The 16687-nt window shown below is 37.1% G+C and overlaps 1 protein-coding gene across 41 annotated transcripts in view; it reads right to left on the reverse strand.

Moving 5' to 3' along the window:
- The window catches only part of LOC121598389 (rab11 family-interacting protein 4B), a 49208-nt gene that overhangs the window by 17719 nt on the left and 14802 nt on the right, over nucleotides 1–16687 (reverse strand). For 12 of the 41 annotated variants that reach the window (XM_041925151.1, XM_041925143.1, XM_041925148.1 and 9 more), the window contains 5 exons: nucleotides 15989–16124; nucleotides 15797–15886; nucleotides 13551–13595; nucleotides 8748–8789; nucleotides 7743–7857 (listed from right to left, as the gene is read on the reverse strand). In XM_041925151.1, coding sequence (XP_041781085.1) covers nucleotides 7743–7857; nucleotides 8748–8789; nucleotides 13551–13595; nucleotides 15797–15886; nucleotides 15989–16124 — 428 coding nt within the window. The other 29 variants (XM_041925141.1, XM_041925136.1, XM_041925138.1 and 26 more) reach the window with 28 other exon arrangements.

A 16687-nucleotide genomic window follows, 5' to 3' on the forward strand; every position in this document is an offset into this window, starting at 1 on the left:
CACTGCGCGCACCGCCGGGTCAAGCGAAATCCCTAGCCGAACAGAGCGATAAACGGTTTTGTCATGTGTGGAATTCATTTCTTTTCCAGAAATGACCTTCATCACTAAATCTACACAGTTTCGCTGCGGAAATAGAACGCAACGAAACGTTGATAAGATTATCGTTTTGCCGCTATGAGAGTGACTGGCGGTGGTGAAAATATATTGTCTCCAAACAAACGCAAGGTTGCCTACCTAAAAGAAGGCATCGTGATTGGTCATATACAGCTTTCAAAAAAACACCCCAGCCGAGAATGTTTTCCTATTGTTTCTTCCTACTCTGGCCGTTGCCTTTCCGTTACTGTTCCGATCTCTTTGCACCGCGGACCAGTCGAATGTAACGAATTCTTTCATGCTCCATTGACGACCATCAGCGAAGGCATGATTGTGGTGTTCTCTTTGCATGTTTTTTTTTCCTTCTAGAATTCGCATACGCCACTACTTAAGCAATCATCCATGACCACCGGGATATGCTTCAGCTGCACATAAGCGTCTAAACTATATGGGAAACGACCATATGATTGGTGATGGATCTGTTGCTGCTATAACCGTAAAGTTCCCGTTTCTTCGAGCGCTCCAGATGAATCGAGGATCCAAATGAAGCAATCCTCAAGCAGTACCAACAAACGCGTAGTAATCCAAAGAATCAATACAAGTACGTTCTTGCACGCAATCTGCCAACATTCGTGCTGATGTGCTCGCAATAAAACTAGCCACAACTATTTCTTATTTTTTCTAACGAGGGCCACCACAACAAGTGCTACATTGTAAGGTGAACAACTCGTGCAAGGCCGCCACATGGTTCAGTTCGAGTGTGAGAAATTGTGAAACTAGTAAAACCATCATTAACAGCACCAATTAGGGACAGCAACCTTCCGCTCACCAAGCTACGGGAAGGGTCTTTTCTTACGACAATTGTTTCAATAGAACAATTTCATTTAAAACCTTACTTGGCTTTTTGGTTATTTTCTACAACTAATAATAGAAAAGGGTACAGTAGGAAAGAAGCGTCCACAAGTGCGATGCACACAAATGCATTTCTATCAATATCTGAAACGTTGCCTTCTTCCCACGGGAACTTAACGATTTTCAATTTTTTCACTGCTTCTCGTAAAGTACGCAGTGTCGACCATTAGTTCCCATCGTTTTTCTATTGTTCTTCACCATAATTTACACTCAAGAAGCGACCAATGTTTTGGTATTTCATGCCCAACGAAGACTCCCTTTCCAGTGTTCCCTACCATATCTCATCCCAAGGTTCACGACATTTTCAAGATCATCCATTTGATCGACGGCGGCTTTAAGCAGCAGCCGCAGCAGCAGTAGGCATATATCTCGAGAAGATTCATCGCTTCAGTGAGATGCTGGTAGTAATTTGGCCCTCGGGCATCGTGCGCTTTGCTCGAGCGTCGCTGGTCCGTTCTTTGTCCACTTCCTCGTCCCAGCCACTGTCACCACGAACACGATAAGCAGAAGCAGCGTTGGTACCGTTGCTTTATTTGCTTTTCAAGCGTGATGCATACATTAAAAGTAAAAATGATCCAACCAGTTTCATGGTTTCGAAACCTGCCATCCAATGGCCACTCCATAGAAGGTAAGTGTGTAAGAATCGTACGACCTTATCACAGCTGTTGGCCCTTCGGCGAACTTTTATTCGAAATCCGTGCGATTGAAGATGTGCATGCGGCCAGCGGTCATAAAAGCTGACCTGATCAGTCATAAACTACGTGGTGGTAATAACAGCGGGGAACGTTAAGTCAAATCGATTGCCGGCGCTTACAAACGTAAACCATAAGTAATCTTCTTCTCGTTTCACAACAACACTATCAGCTGCTATATATTTCATCGCTTTTGCAACTTCAAAAATCTCATTTTATTTGTATGCCGGCGCCGTGGAGGAGCACAATTGTGTTATCACTTTCTTATCGCTCACGTACTCAAATATACACTCTCACGAAACACACTCACACATTAAACTCATCATCAAACGGGGGCACACCACACCACAACACAACCAACAAAAACAATCAAGCAAAAATTGCCACTATCGCCGAAGAAAGTATTTCGAAAGGAAAGTAAATCACACTATTCATTGTAAAACACGCGCACACATCAAAAAGACAATCGCTCTACCCGCGGGGCAGGTTTGGCTTGCGCGATTGGGGTTGGTGGTGAAAAAGAAAAGTGCCATAATTAAGGCTTCGAAACCGAATACATCATCCTGTTTCACACTGGCGTGGCAAAAACGAACGGTGGTGCGTTGTGCGCATAAAGATCGCGAGCAGCTTGAGCTTGGGCAAGCCAGCCAGCCAACCAGCCAGGGAGCCAGCCAGCCAGCCTGCCAGTCAGGTTGCTGGGTGGTGAAAAAGATCCGTAAAAATGTTTTAATAACACAACTCAATGCCGTACCGAAATAATTGTGGTAAATAATGCACACGCACACGCAGCCGCACACGAACAAATCTCGAATATGCTGCTCCTCACCCCGGCGATGATCACGAAAGATTTTTTTTTTCTTTCCTGAACTAATGCCCCACTCTTGCGTACGTACGTACATTCACAAACACAGCAATACTAGTGCATTCACATGAACGTACCCGCGAATGAACGATAACGGATCTCGCGGGTAAGATTGTTGAAGTTTCGTTTGCACCCGAATTCAAGGTGTGGAAGTTTGGTGCTCATACAAATAAAAAAGCACACATACACACACATGCAACATGCAACACAAATAGTTTCCCCAAACGAAAACAGCTGGCCCAACGCAAAGGCACACTACGGACGATTCGCGAGCAACTGACGAGTTTGCTAGCGATCAAAACAATGGGGACCGCGATCGAGAGCCGCGAACACCACCGCGGTCTCTCTTCGTGCCAACGAACTTCTCTTGCGCGCTCTTATGCTCACAGGTTCTCTCTTACCCTTCGAATGCTTAGTGGCGGCCACCGTGTTTCTATCAGCTCCTCCCCCCAATGGCAGGCTTTTTCATTCACAACTCTCCGGCCATACGGCAACAAGCAGAGAAAAGTGAGCACACGAACGTTTTGAGAGATTCTCTGGATAAAATGTATGAAGCACTGGACACCATGAAGCATTCAGCAATACTAGCGCAGGCAACATGTTTAATCAATGAAATGCTAGCAGAGAACCAAGACAGCAATAATGGTTAGAATCTCGACGCTCAAGTCTTACACTATTAAAATACCGCATATTATGTCTACGACAGATTCTTGTGGAACATTTTTTTTAAATAGTAATCCTCGTCGCTACTAACTTTAAAAAATGACATAAAAATCAAACGGCATCCAAAATTTGCCCTTCATTTTTTGCTCGGTGTAGGTTGTTATTTATTCATCGTTTCAATCTTTGCTAACCAATACTAATTTACATTCCACTCCAGCGTGTTTGATGCTATTTTCAATATTTGAATACACATATCACCTACGATCGATGTAAACTACCAACCCGCAAGACAATAATCAACGGCTTCATAGTATCATCGCATCACATCTCAGCTGTTAAACGTTTGAAGTGCGACGTTTGTTGACAATGTTTTTTTTCTTTTTCGTTCTTTCTTTTTCAAGCAGTTTCAAAATCACTATCGTCCGTCACCCACCGCTCGTATGTAGTTTGACTAAATTTAGATGCGCTCGGCTGTGCGAGAACAGCGAACGATACGTAAACCCCAGCTGCACGTTAGCTGCAAGATGCAAGATGCAAAACAAACACAGACACCTACACCATGCTAGCAATGTGGCGCGTAGGATTTTGGTATACATATTTATTACCTAAATCCACCTTCGTACTGAAACGTTTAATGATATAAACTCAGTCGGGGGGGGATCTTATGTTAATTCGTGTAATAAATATTTCTGAGCTATGCATAGCCCTACCCAGCAGATACTATGCAAACTAGCGGTTAAGAATTCATTTCAGGAAGAACACAAACTACAAATTCTGTAATCAGTACACGGATTATTAAAATAACGTTAATTGTCTTTCATTTGTTCAATAATAACGATCTTACATTGTTTGTAACATTTCATTTTTATTTTTTATTTATTAAAAAAATCAACTGACATTCATCATTTTATTCTTTTCTTCACATTATTCAAAATTTACAATTATTTCATTGTATGCAAAGAAAAGGTATGAAAACATCATTTGGAATTGCGCCAACATATGACACCAATTGGTATAAACTCAACAGCTGAAACTAATTCACCCACAAAAATTTAAAAAATCCTTCCTAACCTTCGTTCTGGGATCGTATTTGGCAGTGCATTTACATGTTCCTCTCAAACGAATACAAAGCGACTCATACAGAGCTTCATTCGTTGGCAGCACAGAAGTCAAGGTTCAACATAGCTGCTATCAATTTAGATCGTTTCAAACATATTTTTTCACGCAAGTGTAAGTAAATTAATAGCACGCCATTTTGCCAGATGATCTCATCGGTGATAGATGTCGTTCGCCACATGGTGGCTGCAGCAGCATATTGCCCAACGTTTAACCAAGACAATTGTGCCACGACGCAGGTCATGTCGTCCAAGCGAAAACAAACGAGACTCGGTTCCCATTCTACGCGTGGGTAAGCATCTTTCAACCACCCGGTTAGACAACCATACCTCCCACTTACGCATACAGCTTCAAAGCAGTTGCAATACATTTGCAAACGATGACATTTTTTTAGCATTGGCAACAGGGGCTATAAGAGACATTGCTATGCCAAGTGGGCTCAAAAAAGGCCCATTGGAGACTAGCAGCAGGACCACAATAAAACAACTGATTTTGTAATCATTTTTCGCAGCAGTGGACACGATTTTTTGCTTCTATGATTTAATCAAAGCGTGTTAAGACATTCCACATACAAACAAATAAAACATCTTATAGCATATCGTTTTACTGTTGTATAGCAAAGCGAATCATTCCGTAAAATAGATGACCCATCAACTGAGAAACTAAACACAGAAGTGTATTTAATACATTATTTGTCGTGTGGCAATCATACCGTGACACCGTGGCGTATTGACCAAACATTTTCTCAAAATACAAAAAAAAACTCAGTCAACGGTTATAATCGTTGGTTTGGGACAATTTATCGCAATTTTACGAAAGACTAACAGTCCATAGTTGTCAAACGGTCTATTTTTCTTATCATACTCCCTTTTAATGGTAAAAATAATAGGCCCATGATTGCCCATTCTAGTTTAGTTCGTTTGTTTGCGGTTAGCATCGGCTTCGTGATTAAATAAATAATCCTATTCGAATATCACAATTCCATAATATGATCAAAGAAAGCGCCAATACAGCAGCATTTTTAAATGCTGTTTATTCAGTGCTTTTCCCAAACGAACAAGGAATAGAGGAGGAAGAAAGAAGAAATCCGTTAGCAGATGTTCTGAAACAGAGCGATTAATTATCTAACAACTAGCATATTTATAGCACGTTACTACACGCCGAAAAGATAGCCTACATTTAGCAAACAATCCACTCAAAAATGCCTTGCGAAAACGATACCAAATGTTGGAAATTACTCAGACAAGATTGCTCATAGCTCATCGCGAAATTAGGCGTTAAAACGAATTAATTTTTCTTTTACTCCAAATAGACACCCTAGGGGGTCTAAATCTTGGCGTCCACGACAGGGCGATTTAACTTGAACAACTTGGAAAAAGCACCGCTTGAGCGCATCATCGGCTAACAGCAGCCAGCCAATGAAACTGCCCGTTTGTGTTAAGAATTTCTCAACGCATTTTTCCCATGATACTTCAGAGAGCGTAAGTAATATGGATGTAAGCTGTTTGCTTGCTGCATAAATATACTATTTACGCTAAATCTCCTCCCATTAGCACGGAGTGTACTATCTTTCTTCGCAACAGTAGAATGAACGGTACCGATCATTTCAACTCATCTGTTTTTTCTAATATCGTTTTTCTAAGCACACTTTCCTTTAATTGCATGTGAACTATTTTTTGACAAGGCGTCAATTACTTCGGTCGCACAAACTCACATTTATCGTATTGAAAGTATGGTTTCATTTATTTAACTAGGAACGTACAAACTTATATGATTGGTAATTGGTCATTGTCTAGTCATGTAAAACGTCATGTGGAATATTGTAAGCCTAATGTAGAATTCATGTTAATCAAATCTGGACCCATAGGAAGGTGTATGTGTTTGCCAGTTGTCTCTTAATAAAATTGTTCAACGGAACAAAAATCCTAACAAAATAATACTTGGTGATGCTTCAAAATTAGATAAAATATATATTCATTAATTTTATTACCTCTCAAATGAACAATTTTCTAGGAAACGAAGCATATTATAAATTTGCAGCAACGCTGCAAAAGTGATAGCGCACCATCGAAACTATGGCGATCAGTTGCTCGTTTTATGTCAGCTGCAAAACAAATATGTCCTCCACGCCCTGTATTCTAGACCTTGAGCGAGAAGACGAACAAATTGCTCTACATACGTAAGCAAACTGCACCAAAAATAGATCACGTTTGCCATACAGACCAATACTAATGCATTATCTTGGAAGCGGAATGAAATCATCACTTCAACATTCACAGAAATGTGCGTTAGTAATAAGCAGTAGTGCCACAAACTGACACAACTTACATCTGCGCAGAAATTTTCACTCCGCTCATCTGGCATTGACCTCTCACCACGGAAGAATGCGTTACAATTATCTTCATGTATGAATTATAAGTTGTGACTCGATATGAAAGTTTGGTAACATTTGTCGGTTTTAATACACAACCCCAATGCTTTTCGCAGGAAACCCCGCATGATATGAAGTGTGTAGAGAAACAACGGGGTAAATTATTTGAGATGCTATCGCCATCTTGATCTATCATCATGGGCGTATTTTCACCATCGTTTTTTTCTGCTGAATATCATGTTTATTCAGCGAAACCTACTTTTCTTCAGGAACCTCCTAAGTATTGACAGTCATTCCCTGAATTGAGCTATTTTCTCACCAAACTACATCTGCTAAATCTTAATAGACTATTGTTAGATCTGCCTTACAGTACTATTGCCACCTCTTTGCAACCTAGCAAGTCTGTTTTTAGAAAAAGGGGCATCTTCCTCTCTCTGTTACTGTTTCCTACATTTATTTTTGTTATTTGAACGTTATAATTCACTTATGACTGGATTTTTAATTTTTATCTACGTTTTTATAGTCATTATTTTTCTTTAAAACCCGAACTGTGCTTATAATAGTGCAATAGTGCAGTGTCGTTATTAGTAATGTTTGGCCATCGAATGTTACTTCTGTCACAATAAGCGATAGTTTTTATTTTACTAAACTTACCTATTTTAAAGGCTGCCAAATAAGTTAACAATGATGTACATTTTTTTATTTAACATTAGATTCATTCATACTGATATTCATTCATAGCATTTAATTGGCCCGCTACATTGTCACCATTAATACGTACAGTCTAGTAAAACGGAACGTGACAATATAAAATTTTCCTATACCCATTGAAACACATTGCGAATTAAATATTATTTGATTTGTTGACATATACGGCAAATGTTAACAATTCATTTGCTTTTTCTTATTTTTATTTCTTGTTTTTATTATTACATGCTTCTAGTGTTTTACTTCTATCGGCAGGATCCATCATTTTTACCCATTTCTTAAATTCATGTATCGTTTTATCGTATTTGTGAGAAATAATACGTACCTTATGATTTATGTCTTGTACATCTTCCAAACTGACATCGCTGTACATGTCTTCGGCCGTATCACAGTTTGAGCTTCTGCCGGACGAGTTGAAGCTCGACGATCTATAAAGATGACTGGAGTTGCATTAAATGTGAGTCAGCAGTATGCCACCGCATGCCATAAAGCTACATGTACAGCCAAAGCTTTCAGTTTGCTATAAAATGGGTGTGATGGTAGCTTTCACCATGCTGATTCACCACGTTTTATAGCACTTTTAACGCTATGACAATTGTGAGCACAAAAATGTGATTCTTTGATCGAACGTGCTCTTTTTTTTTTCTTCAGTTTTATGTGATTTCTTTAAAATTCAAGTCTTGGAAATAATATTTACAAGTGATACTAATTTCTATAAATCAAATTGACCGAAATTGATAAATATTTAATCTAGATATATTTAGAGACATTTAGATAGATATGAACTATCGATTGTATATATATGATTCTATTCATTCGGGAAAGAATTTCATTGTCCTTAAATGTCTTGATTGATTACGCGATAAATACTTTACAAAATGTATAAAACGTAAAGCAAAACAAATGACTCATTCCGGTCATTTACCTAGACACTTTTTAAAAATTTTAAGCATGCTTAGTGAAATAGTTCTTTGTTATGAGCTGTCTGTGTATCATCAAAATTTGACAACGATACACTGAAGTCTTTGTAGAAGAAAACATCTATCGCCAATTGACACCTTTTGTAATCAAGGTTGAAGGTGTTTCTTCGTTAAAAGGCAGAAGCAAAGTACGCGTGCAACAAAAAATGAAATATTGTCAAAATGTAGCCAAAGAGAAACAAATACACAATGCATGTTTCTTTATGTCTAAAACCAACGTTTTCTGTTTTGACGCAGAGTATTACAAACATGAATTATGGTGTTTATAAAAAGCGATTTTTTTTCTAGCGAAGGAAACATTATAAACAAATAAGCTATATTTTATCATCAATATTGATTGAACAACTTACTTTGCTAAGGCATTGGATCCAAGCTGTCGTTTGCCAGTACTGCTGAAATGAAAGTAATAAAACAGATTTAAGTATTGTATCAGCAAATAAAATCCAAATACTTTATTCCGCAAACAAGCATGCAACATGTAAAACAACCGTTACACAGAACCAATATAAGTATTTTTTTTCAATGTATTTAATATATGATTCCACCCTATTTTCTGATAATTATTTATTTTTGTTCATTCAATCGTTATTGTTACCAATGCATGTTATTATTGCAAATTTTATTACGTTGGAATGGCCTGGGCAAATTATTTTCAATAGATCATAAACGTAACTCATAAAATACCGCATTACATTATAAAATTCAACCGATTATTTTTTAAACCAATCCACCTGCTTTTTTGATCGATATCGGCATAAAAAAGCACAAGAAAGCTGTAAAATAATTACAGTAATCCGGTTGCTGATAAACAATACGTCATTTAATGTGCAATACGGCATTACGTAATTCTATTCCTTTTTTAAGGAACGTTAACAATATAATTAAATCAAATAGGGGAAGCAAAATGAAATATTATGATACTTTTTGTTTTTATAATTTGTTGTTGTTGTTGTTGTTGTTGTTGTTGTTATTTTATAGCTTTAATCAGGAATATAATAATCAAATCATGAAATTTCTATTACAAACAGATCAACATGGTTCATCTGTTCAATTATCTCATTAATAAGGCTTTTAAATATGTTTTTATTACAAAACACATACGGTCAAAACTATTCATAACTCTTCTGTTTGAGAAAGCTTATGATTTATTTTTAGAAGTCAATTTAATATAAATTACATTTGAAAAGTTTGCCGACCTATGCTGGTTATTCTTCTTAGAATTAAAAAGAATGTATTAAGTAAAACATGCTTAGTTTAAGAATTAATTTACTTAGTTATGCTTAGTTACTAAGTAAAAAATGCTTAGCTTACAAAAAATGGCAATACATCCATCGTATGGCATAAAAGCATAATAAATGGTAATGTCACTCACTAAATGAAAATTCTTTTGTTCAGTGGTTTTAAGTGGAGTCAAAAAAAAAATTGTAAACAATAGTTTTGTTACTTGTAATCCAAACATTGCCCAAGAAAACTGGATGCTGGCTAATAAAATGTTTGTCAAATGAGATAAGAATAAGAGTTGAACAAATAATTGCCTATTAAACATCACCCATAAGTTGTGCTTGTCCTCGCAGCATGCACATGAATGTGTGGCTAGAGTACATTACTTTGGACTATTTACCTTTATTACCCTTTGTATTCTATTCGAACTTTTTGTTCAGGAGATGTTTAACAATTTATTCAATAAATTTTCAAAATTCATTTGACATTCGACGCACATCCACCAAATAGCATAGTTCATTGAAAAATTCGATATTCAAGGGTTCGATACAATTGAATATAAAAGTTATCCGATGCAACTGTATTATCAATTCGCGTAGGCCACTGTATGTTCCGCAGAGTGATAAGAAATTTACTTATCTTATTGCTCGTTCGATATCAATCGAACAAATTTTACATGTATAACTCAATGAATGGACAACATTGACCAACATTGCTCAAGCTTTGATCGTTAAAAATACACGACTAATCTAAAAACTGCTATTTACATCTAGCAAATTTTCCATATTAAGCCGGTTTCGTGGTACAGTCGACAACTCGTACGACTTATCGACATGCCCGTCATGGGTTCAAACCCCGAATGGACCGTGCCGCCATACGTAGGACTGACTATCCTGCTATGGGGGGAAAGCAGCAATAAACCGCTAAAAATCAAGCCCCCAAGGGGTACAGGCAGGCCTTGATCGACAACGGTTGTTGAGCCAAAGAAGAAGAAGAAAAATATTTTCGATATGAAATGAAGCTCAATTCCATGCAATACATTATTTCATTGTTTGAATACGAAAATCCTAACTAAAATTGTTGATCAACATATACATAACTTGCCAAACAATGAATCCTTTAACTTAAACTTCATAGTACCTATAACATGGTTTCGTCATCAGAATGAGACACACAAATTAAATTCCGAAGCAAAGTATTAGCGCCGGCCATGCCCCTCATGTTTCGATGTCAGTCCAAGGCACATCAAAAGCACTGCTGAGCCGTACCACACCATGAATACACTGCGCCCACAGTAGCACCAAGCCTTCCAATAAAAGCCCAACTAAGCAGATTAGATAGGGATATAGAGAGCTGCCTGTACCCGATTGTACTAGTAACATAAATGAGACGAAACAATAACATATGCATAACCGACTTTTACACAACCCTCTCTCCTGATACCCACAGTGCACGGCCACACAAACCTACGTGTATCACCCACCAGGCAAAAGTAAAGCTACGGATGCGTAACGTCCAGATAGAATTTACCAGCGCCGCACGCGGTCAAGCCACGGGGCCGTGGGTTAATACAAACTTTCTAGCATTGTTATACACCATCAATTTATACAGGTTATCCATGATGATGTTGGGGATGATGGGTGTAGCGTTACGCGGACCGATTACGGGATCGAGAATTTCAATTAGCTCACACTGTTAGCGAAATACAAAAAAAAACTAACTTTACTGATGCACTATCAGTGGTTGCACTGGCACTTTATGTGTAAACAGCACATCAATTTCTATAAAAACTTTTGTACAGTTCTATATCTTTGGTGGTTAACGCTTTTTATCGACGAAAGTTCGAACACATACTTTTAAATAGCAGATAAATCACATTCATTCTCATACACTTCGCACACCAGCAACCTTCTTGTTATCAGCTGATTAACAAACGCTTGCATTACTACATACGCTAACACAGGGCACATGTGACACTACACACTCTAGCATACCGCAAGCGCCACACAAGAAGAATGGTTGTACTAATGACGCTATAGAACAAATTGACGTTCAAAATAAAACACACAGACTAACTGCATACAGCTGCACATTTTAGGACAGTTGCCGCTTGGCTTCGTCACCTGAGACCACTAATTTTGAACTGATTGCACGAAGGTCGAAACATTTACTAGCCGGCTCAAGGTTTCACTTTTGTCCATATTCCAATCGGTTCACCAGTTGTACAACTTCTAGACCGTGTTGCAGCTAAATCCAGATCACAAGAGATCACCGTTCACCATCAATGCCGCTTTTTGCATGCCGGATGATATCATCGATCGCACAGGGAAAGCGTTTCGCGACGAAAGCAGAGAGGTTTTTGAGACTTATAGTGTTAAAGCCACCGTCACAAGTCCACCTGGTGGCCTGGGAGGGAGGGAGTATACGCAAATAGCGGTACAGCGGTCTTGCTGTTGGTGAGTTTGGATTTCGTTCGCTACTTCACTTCAGCTATACCTTGTCAGAGGCTCAGCTGTACTACCACAACTGACAACTTTTGTTCGATTGTGCCGTGTGGCAGGCCGCAGAATGAACGATACCACAGCTCTTTGACAGCGGATGGGGCTCGCTAACGGCTCCAACTAACACATAGTGTGTTATGTTATTTTTGCTTGTCTGTGACAACATCGACGTGCAACGCGCTTTATTGGATATCGCCGTAAAGCCTCCGCGGTGCGTCTGTATGTGTGATACTTGCGAGCATAATGTGCGTGTGTGGCAGGCAAATGGATTTATGGTTTGTTTTTTCCCTTATTTTTTATTCGCTTGTTGCTCCCACTTTCACGTGTAGCGGGTGTTTGTCACCACAGGCAGGCGGCCAGCTGCAACAAGTATGTAATAAAGCCTGGATGTACTCAAAATTCAAAATGTATTGTCTTTACTCCTGGATATTGCTTTGTCTTAAGCATGTATATTCATAATTGATATGAATCATAGCGATTGACTGCCAGCTAACAAAATTACTAATGGAGTAACGCAATCAACTAGGGACGCTTGAACATTTACCATACAAATTAAGCATACTATTCCCAGGAGAATCATAAGAAATTAAACATGTCACAGGTCAGTTGTAAAAAAGAGGCCGAATACAACGAAACAGCATGCGATGAGAAAAGCGAAACAGATGGATTGAAACGTGTCGCTCGCGTGCTGAATACCTTCATCCAATTACTGCGCAAAACTTGACTCACACATAGAACCAGTTGCACTTAAGCAATGCCGTTATAGCTAATCATTCAACAAGCAAAGACATGTGCCAGTAGCCGAGAAAATACAAGCTAAGGATTGTCAATATTATTTTTTGAAACTTTGAATATATGTGCTTTATTAAAATTTTTATTGAGAATGTACGGCCTAAAAAGGCTATATGCTCTATTCAAATTTTGATAAGTAGGAAACTTATTCAATTTCCAGCTATGTTAAAAAATTCATCCAGTTCGTGGCATATTACATTTGCCGTAAAATATGTATCCCCAAAACACTATGTAATATAATCTAATATCGACTACAAATATAGTAATCGAAATTTGCAATACACTAAATCTACACGCAATAGTTTCGATCGCAAAGTTTAGCAATTATTTATGACACTTTCCTTAGATATGTAATTTTTTTTAAATTATCTGGCAATGACATTCTCCGGAACTACTTTCACTCATTGCACGCACATGACATTGCTATCAATCCTAAATTCAAAGAAAATTTTACACTACAGCTAAAGCGAAACCTGGTGGTTATCAACCATTATTTAATGCTTTACTAATGGTCTTTTTTACAGACATCTATATGCAGCCACCACTGCGCTAGCTAATTATATGATAACTATTAGCGCCTTACAAAAGATTAAAAAAATTCAAACACTTCAATTACGATGCATGTCAACGCATACTTACTGTCTCATTGATCCCCAGCGTCTATTCGGGAGGTTGTCATTATGGCTGAAAAATATGATAAAGAAAAAAAAAGAAAATAGATGTTATTCAAACAAAAACAAATCTTTATCTACAAGTTTAATGGAATGCTCTGATCTATATTAAATTAAATTATGATATCCGTTAGCATTATCGCTTCCCTCAGGTTATCAGATTCTATTGTTGAGTAAAATATTTTTTAAACAATATACAAATAACCTTTTTTATGATATCGATTAACATATTGTTAAGTATTGACTTCAGTAGTGACTCCATGCATTTTCTTTGATCCATTTATGTATTTTAGCCACATCCCTAAACACAGTCCCTCATTGATTTATTTCAAATTAATATACTTTTTCAAAGAACAAATTTATATACTGTTTCATGTCATTGTAATAATATTCCATCTCATTGGATACTATGAAGAAGGATTAATAATTTGTTGTGTTTATACGCGTTCAGTCGAAATGATTGGTTTGGTAGATCTTAATAGTTTATTTATTCTGTAGTGTATGTATTTATCACTGAACATCTAAAAAACACCTTTTCCGCACATCGTTCTGGAATATGGCTTGTTCAATCAATTGAAAAATGTAATAAAGTTAATTGCAATTGAGAATTATCAAATTGGATGGCGTTAACTGACTACAAGCACTGTGAACTTCTTATAATTGAGTAGTCTATATTTGTAAGCTTTATAAAATGTTGCACATTTTGTAAAAGTTACTTTTGGTGGCAATCTGACAATATGTCTTCAGTAAGCATTTAATATAATTCAAAAGATTAGCTTGTAGTTAATGAACACATTGTCGTATGCTAATCTTGGATATTTGTAACGATAATAACTAAATAATTAATGTGTGTGAATAACATCGACCTGCTGTCGCTTTCCCTAACTGAGCAATGCGAATTTTGTTAACATTAATGTACGATACATAACGACATGTAGAAAATATACAGTTATGTATACACGCAACCACAAAAGTGACGAGGACAATCTACCAGTTGCTTTCAGGTGTCCCAATACATTAAATTCATAAAGTTTTTTTGTTGGCACACAGATATTGATCACTTAATGATTCATTTGGATCACTTCATATTTATAAGCTCTTATAGCCAAACATTAGCCTACACGAAAAACATTTAAATTAACATAAAATACAAAACTATTATCTTTTATCTATACCTATGTTTTTCATTGGCGTACATTGTAATTATAGACCATACTTTTAATGCGTTCACACACTCTTCACCTGTCAACATAATTACCACTCATCATTATTCATTGTTTTATTGTCGAATTTTATGAAAACCTTCTTTTGTCATTATATGCAAATTTGCCTTTAACCTACAATTGATGAAAAATGCGCTATCGATTGTAAAATTGCCTGCATTTTTTGCCTAATATTATGTAATTACATCTGAAGGCGCGACTAATCCAGGTTATTGTGTAAGAATGATTACTTGCAATGAAAGCAGTAAAAAGATTTACATCTTAAAAATATAGTATGTATTTGTCCTAGTTTCTTCTTCTTTTTCTTACTTGACGCATAGGTATCGTAATCGGTCTAGTTCTACCTCAAATACGCTTTAATTGACTTTGCTATAAGTGACTTCACTGTTTTAACCATAGCAGGATAATATATCTGTCTGCATGAGAGTTCAATCCATACGAGAACAGTCATTTGTATAAGATCGTACGACTGACTTGACGACTGTATAGTATAACCTAGTTATCCTACCTTACTACATTCTTTATTTTTATATACTCTACTAATTTCTCAACAATTTCAATTAAAATGTAGTTGGATAGTTTTTTACTACAGTATTATATCGTTGTTTTGTAATACTAACTCTTGGTGGAAATTTCTATTCACGACTATGTATTCATATGCAGCAATTATTATTCAGCATTTGGTTGATTTTTTTAAACTATCCAAGCTAAACTATAATTCATAGCTTTAGTGCGATTGCGTTGACGATACGGCTACATTAACGAAGCTCGAAGCTTAACTACATTAACATATTTTTATTTAGTTTTTCAGGGACTTATCCTTTAATTGGCGTAACTATATTCAACAATTAAACAAATCTCATTGGCAAAATTATTTTAATGAATCATTGTTAACCATATGTTTTTTGTTATTTTTTTGTTTTGTTTTGTTTTTAATAACAATCAGACATTATCTAAATCAAACTCTTTTCTGATTTAGAATTAAACAAACCTTTTAGGCGCGCCACGTAAACTTGTTCGGCTCCAGGAGTGTCTGGTGATTCCTGAGTTGCTGGCGGCACTCGGATTGCCATTACTTTCGCTATTATACCAACAAAGACATAGAACGAAAAAATACGACATGCATTTGTTAAACATCACAATGCTACATTTTAAACATGCGGGCACATACATGTATACTTACCCAACCGTGGTAGAGTTCAAATGTGGAGCCAGTTCCAGGTCAACACCACCAGTTTCTGAGATTGATATGTCGTTGTCACCGTAGCATTCAAACGATTCTCCGTCAGATAGTGAGGAACATTGAGATTTGGGCGCATCTAAAACAGAAGAAATTATGATTATTATTTGGATCCTGATACGTCGTGATATTTATTTCCTAAGTTGATAATTTATGATGATGGGCTTCCATTGACTGGCACAACGATTATGAGTCCAATTAGCGGTTAATTGGGACTGCGTTGTAACCATAAGAAATTAAATAATCAATAGCACCATTACATCACGCTCTTTTCGATTAATTCAGCATGATATGGTATTATCAGAATTTCTGTGTAACCTATGGATTCACACATAAAAACAACCAAAAAAGAACATTTCATTGCACGTAAACATCTACGAACAATGGACCTTTTCCTTTTTGACATCACCACACACGACAGATATCCTTAAACATGCTAATAGTAAAACAATATTTCACGGATTACACCTTGACAAAGAAATTTGTGCCCAAGGTAAAGCAATCAAAGTGCTTATTTTTGGAAAATCATCAGTACCATAGACCCATAGAGCCTTAGGAAAAGTTCAACACCACAAGAAAGTGATATCTAACTACTGCCACAAACTCTCTCTCTCTCTTTCATTGTTTCGATACATCTCAGCC

This window comes from Anopheles merus, chromosome 3L, assembly GCF_017562075.2.
Source record: "Anopheles merus strain MAF chromosome 3L, AmerM5.1, whole genome shotgun sequence".
Classification (NCBI taxonomy): domain Eukaryota; kingdom Metazoa; phylum Arthropoda; class Insecta; order Diptera; family Culicidae; genus Anopheles; species Anopheles merus.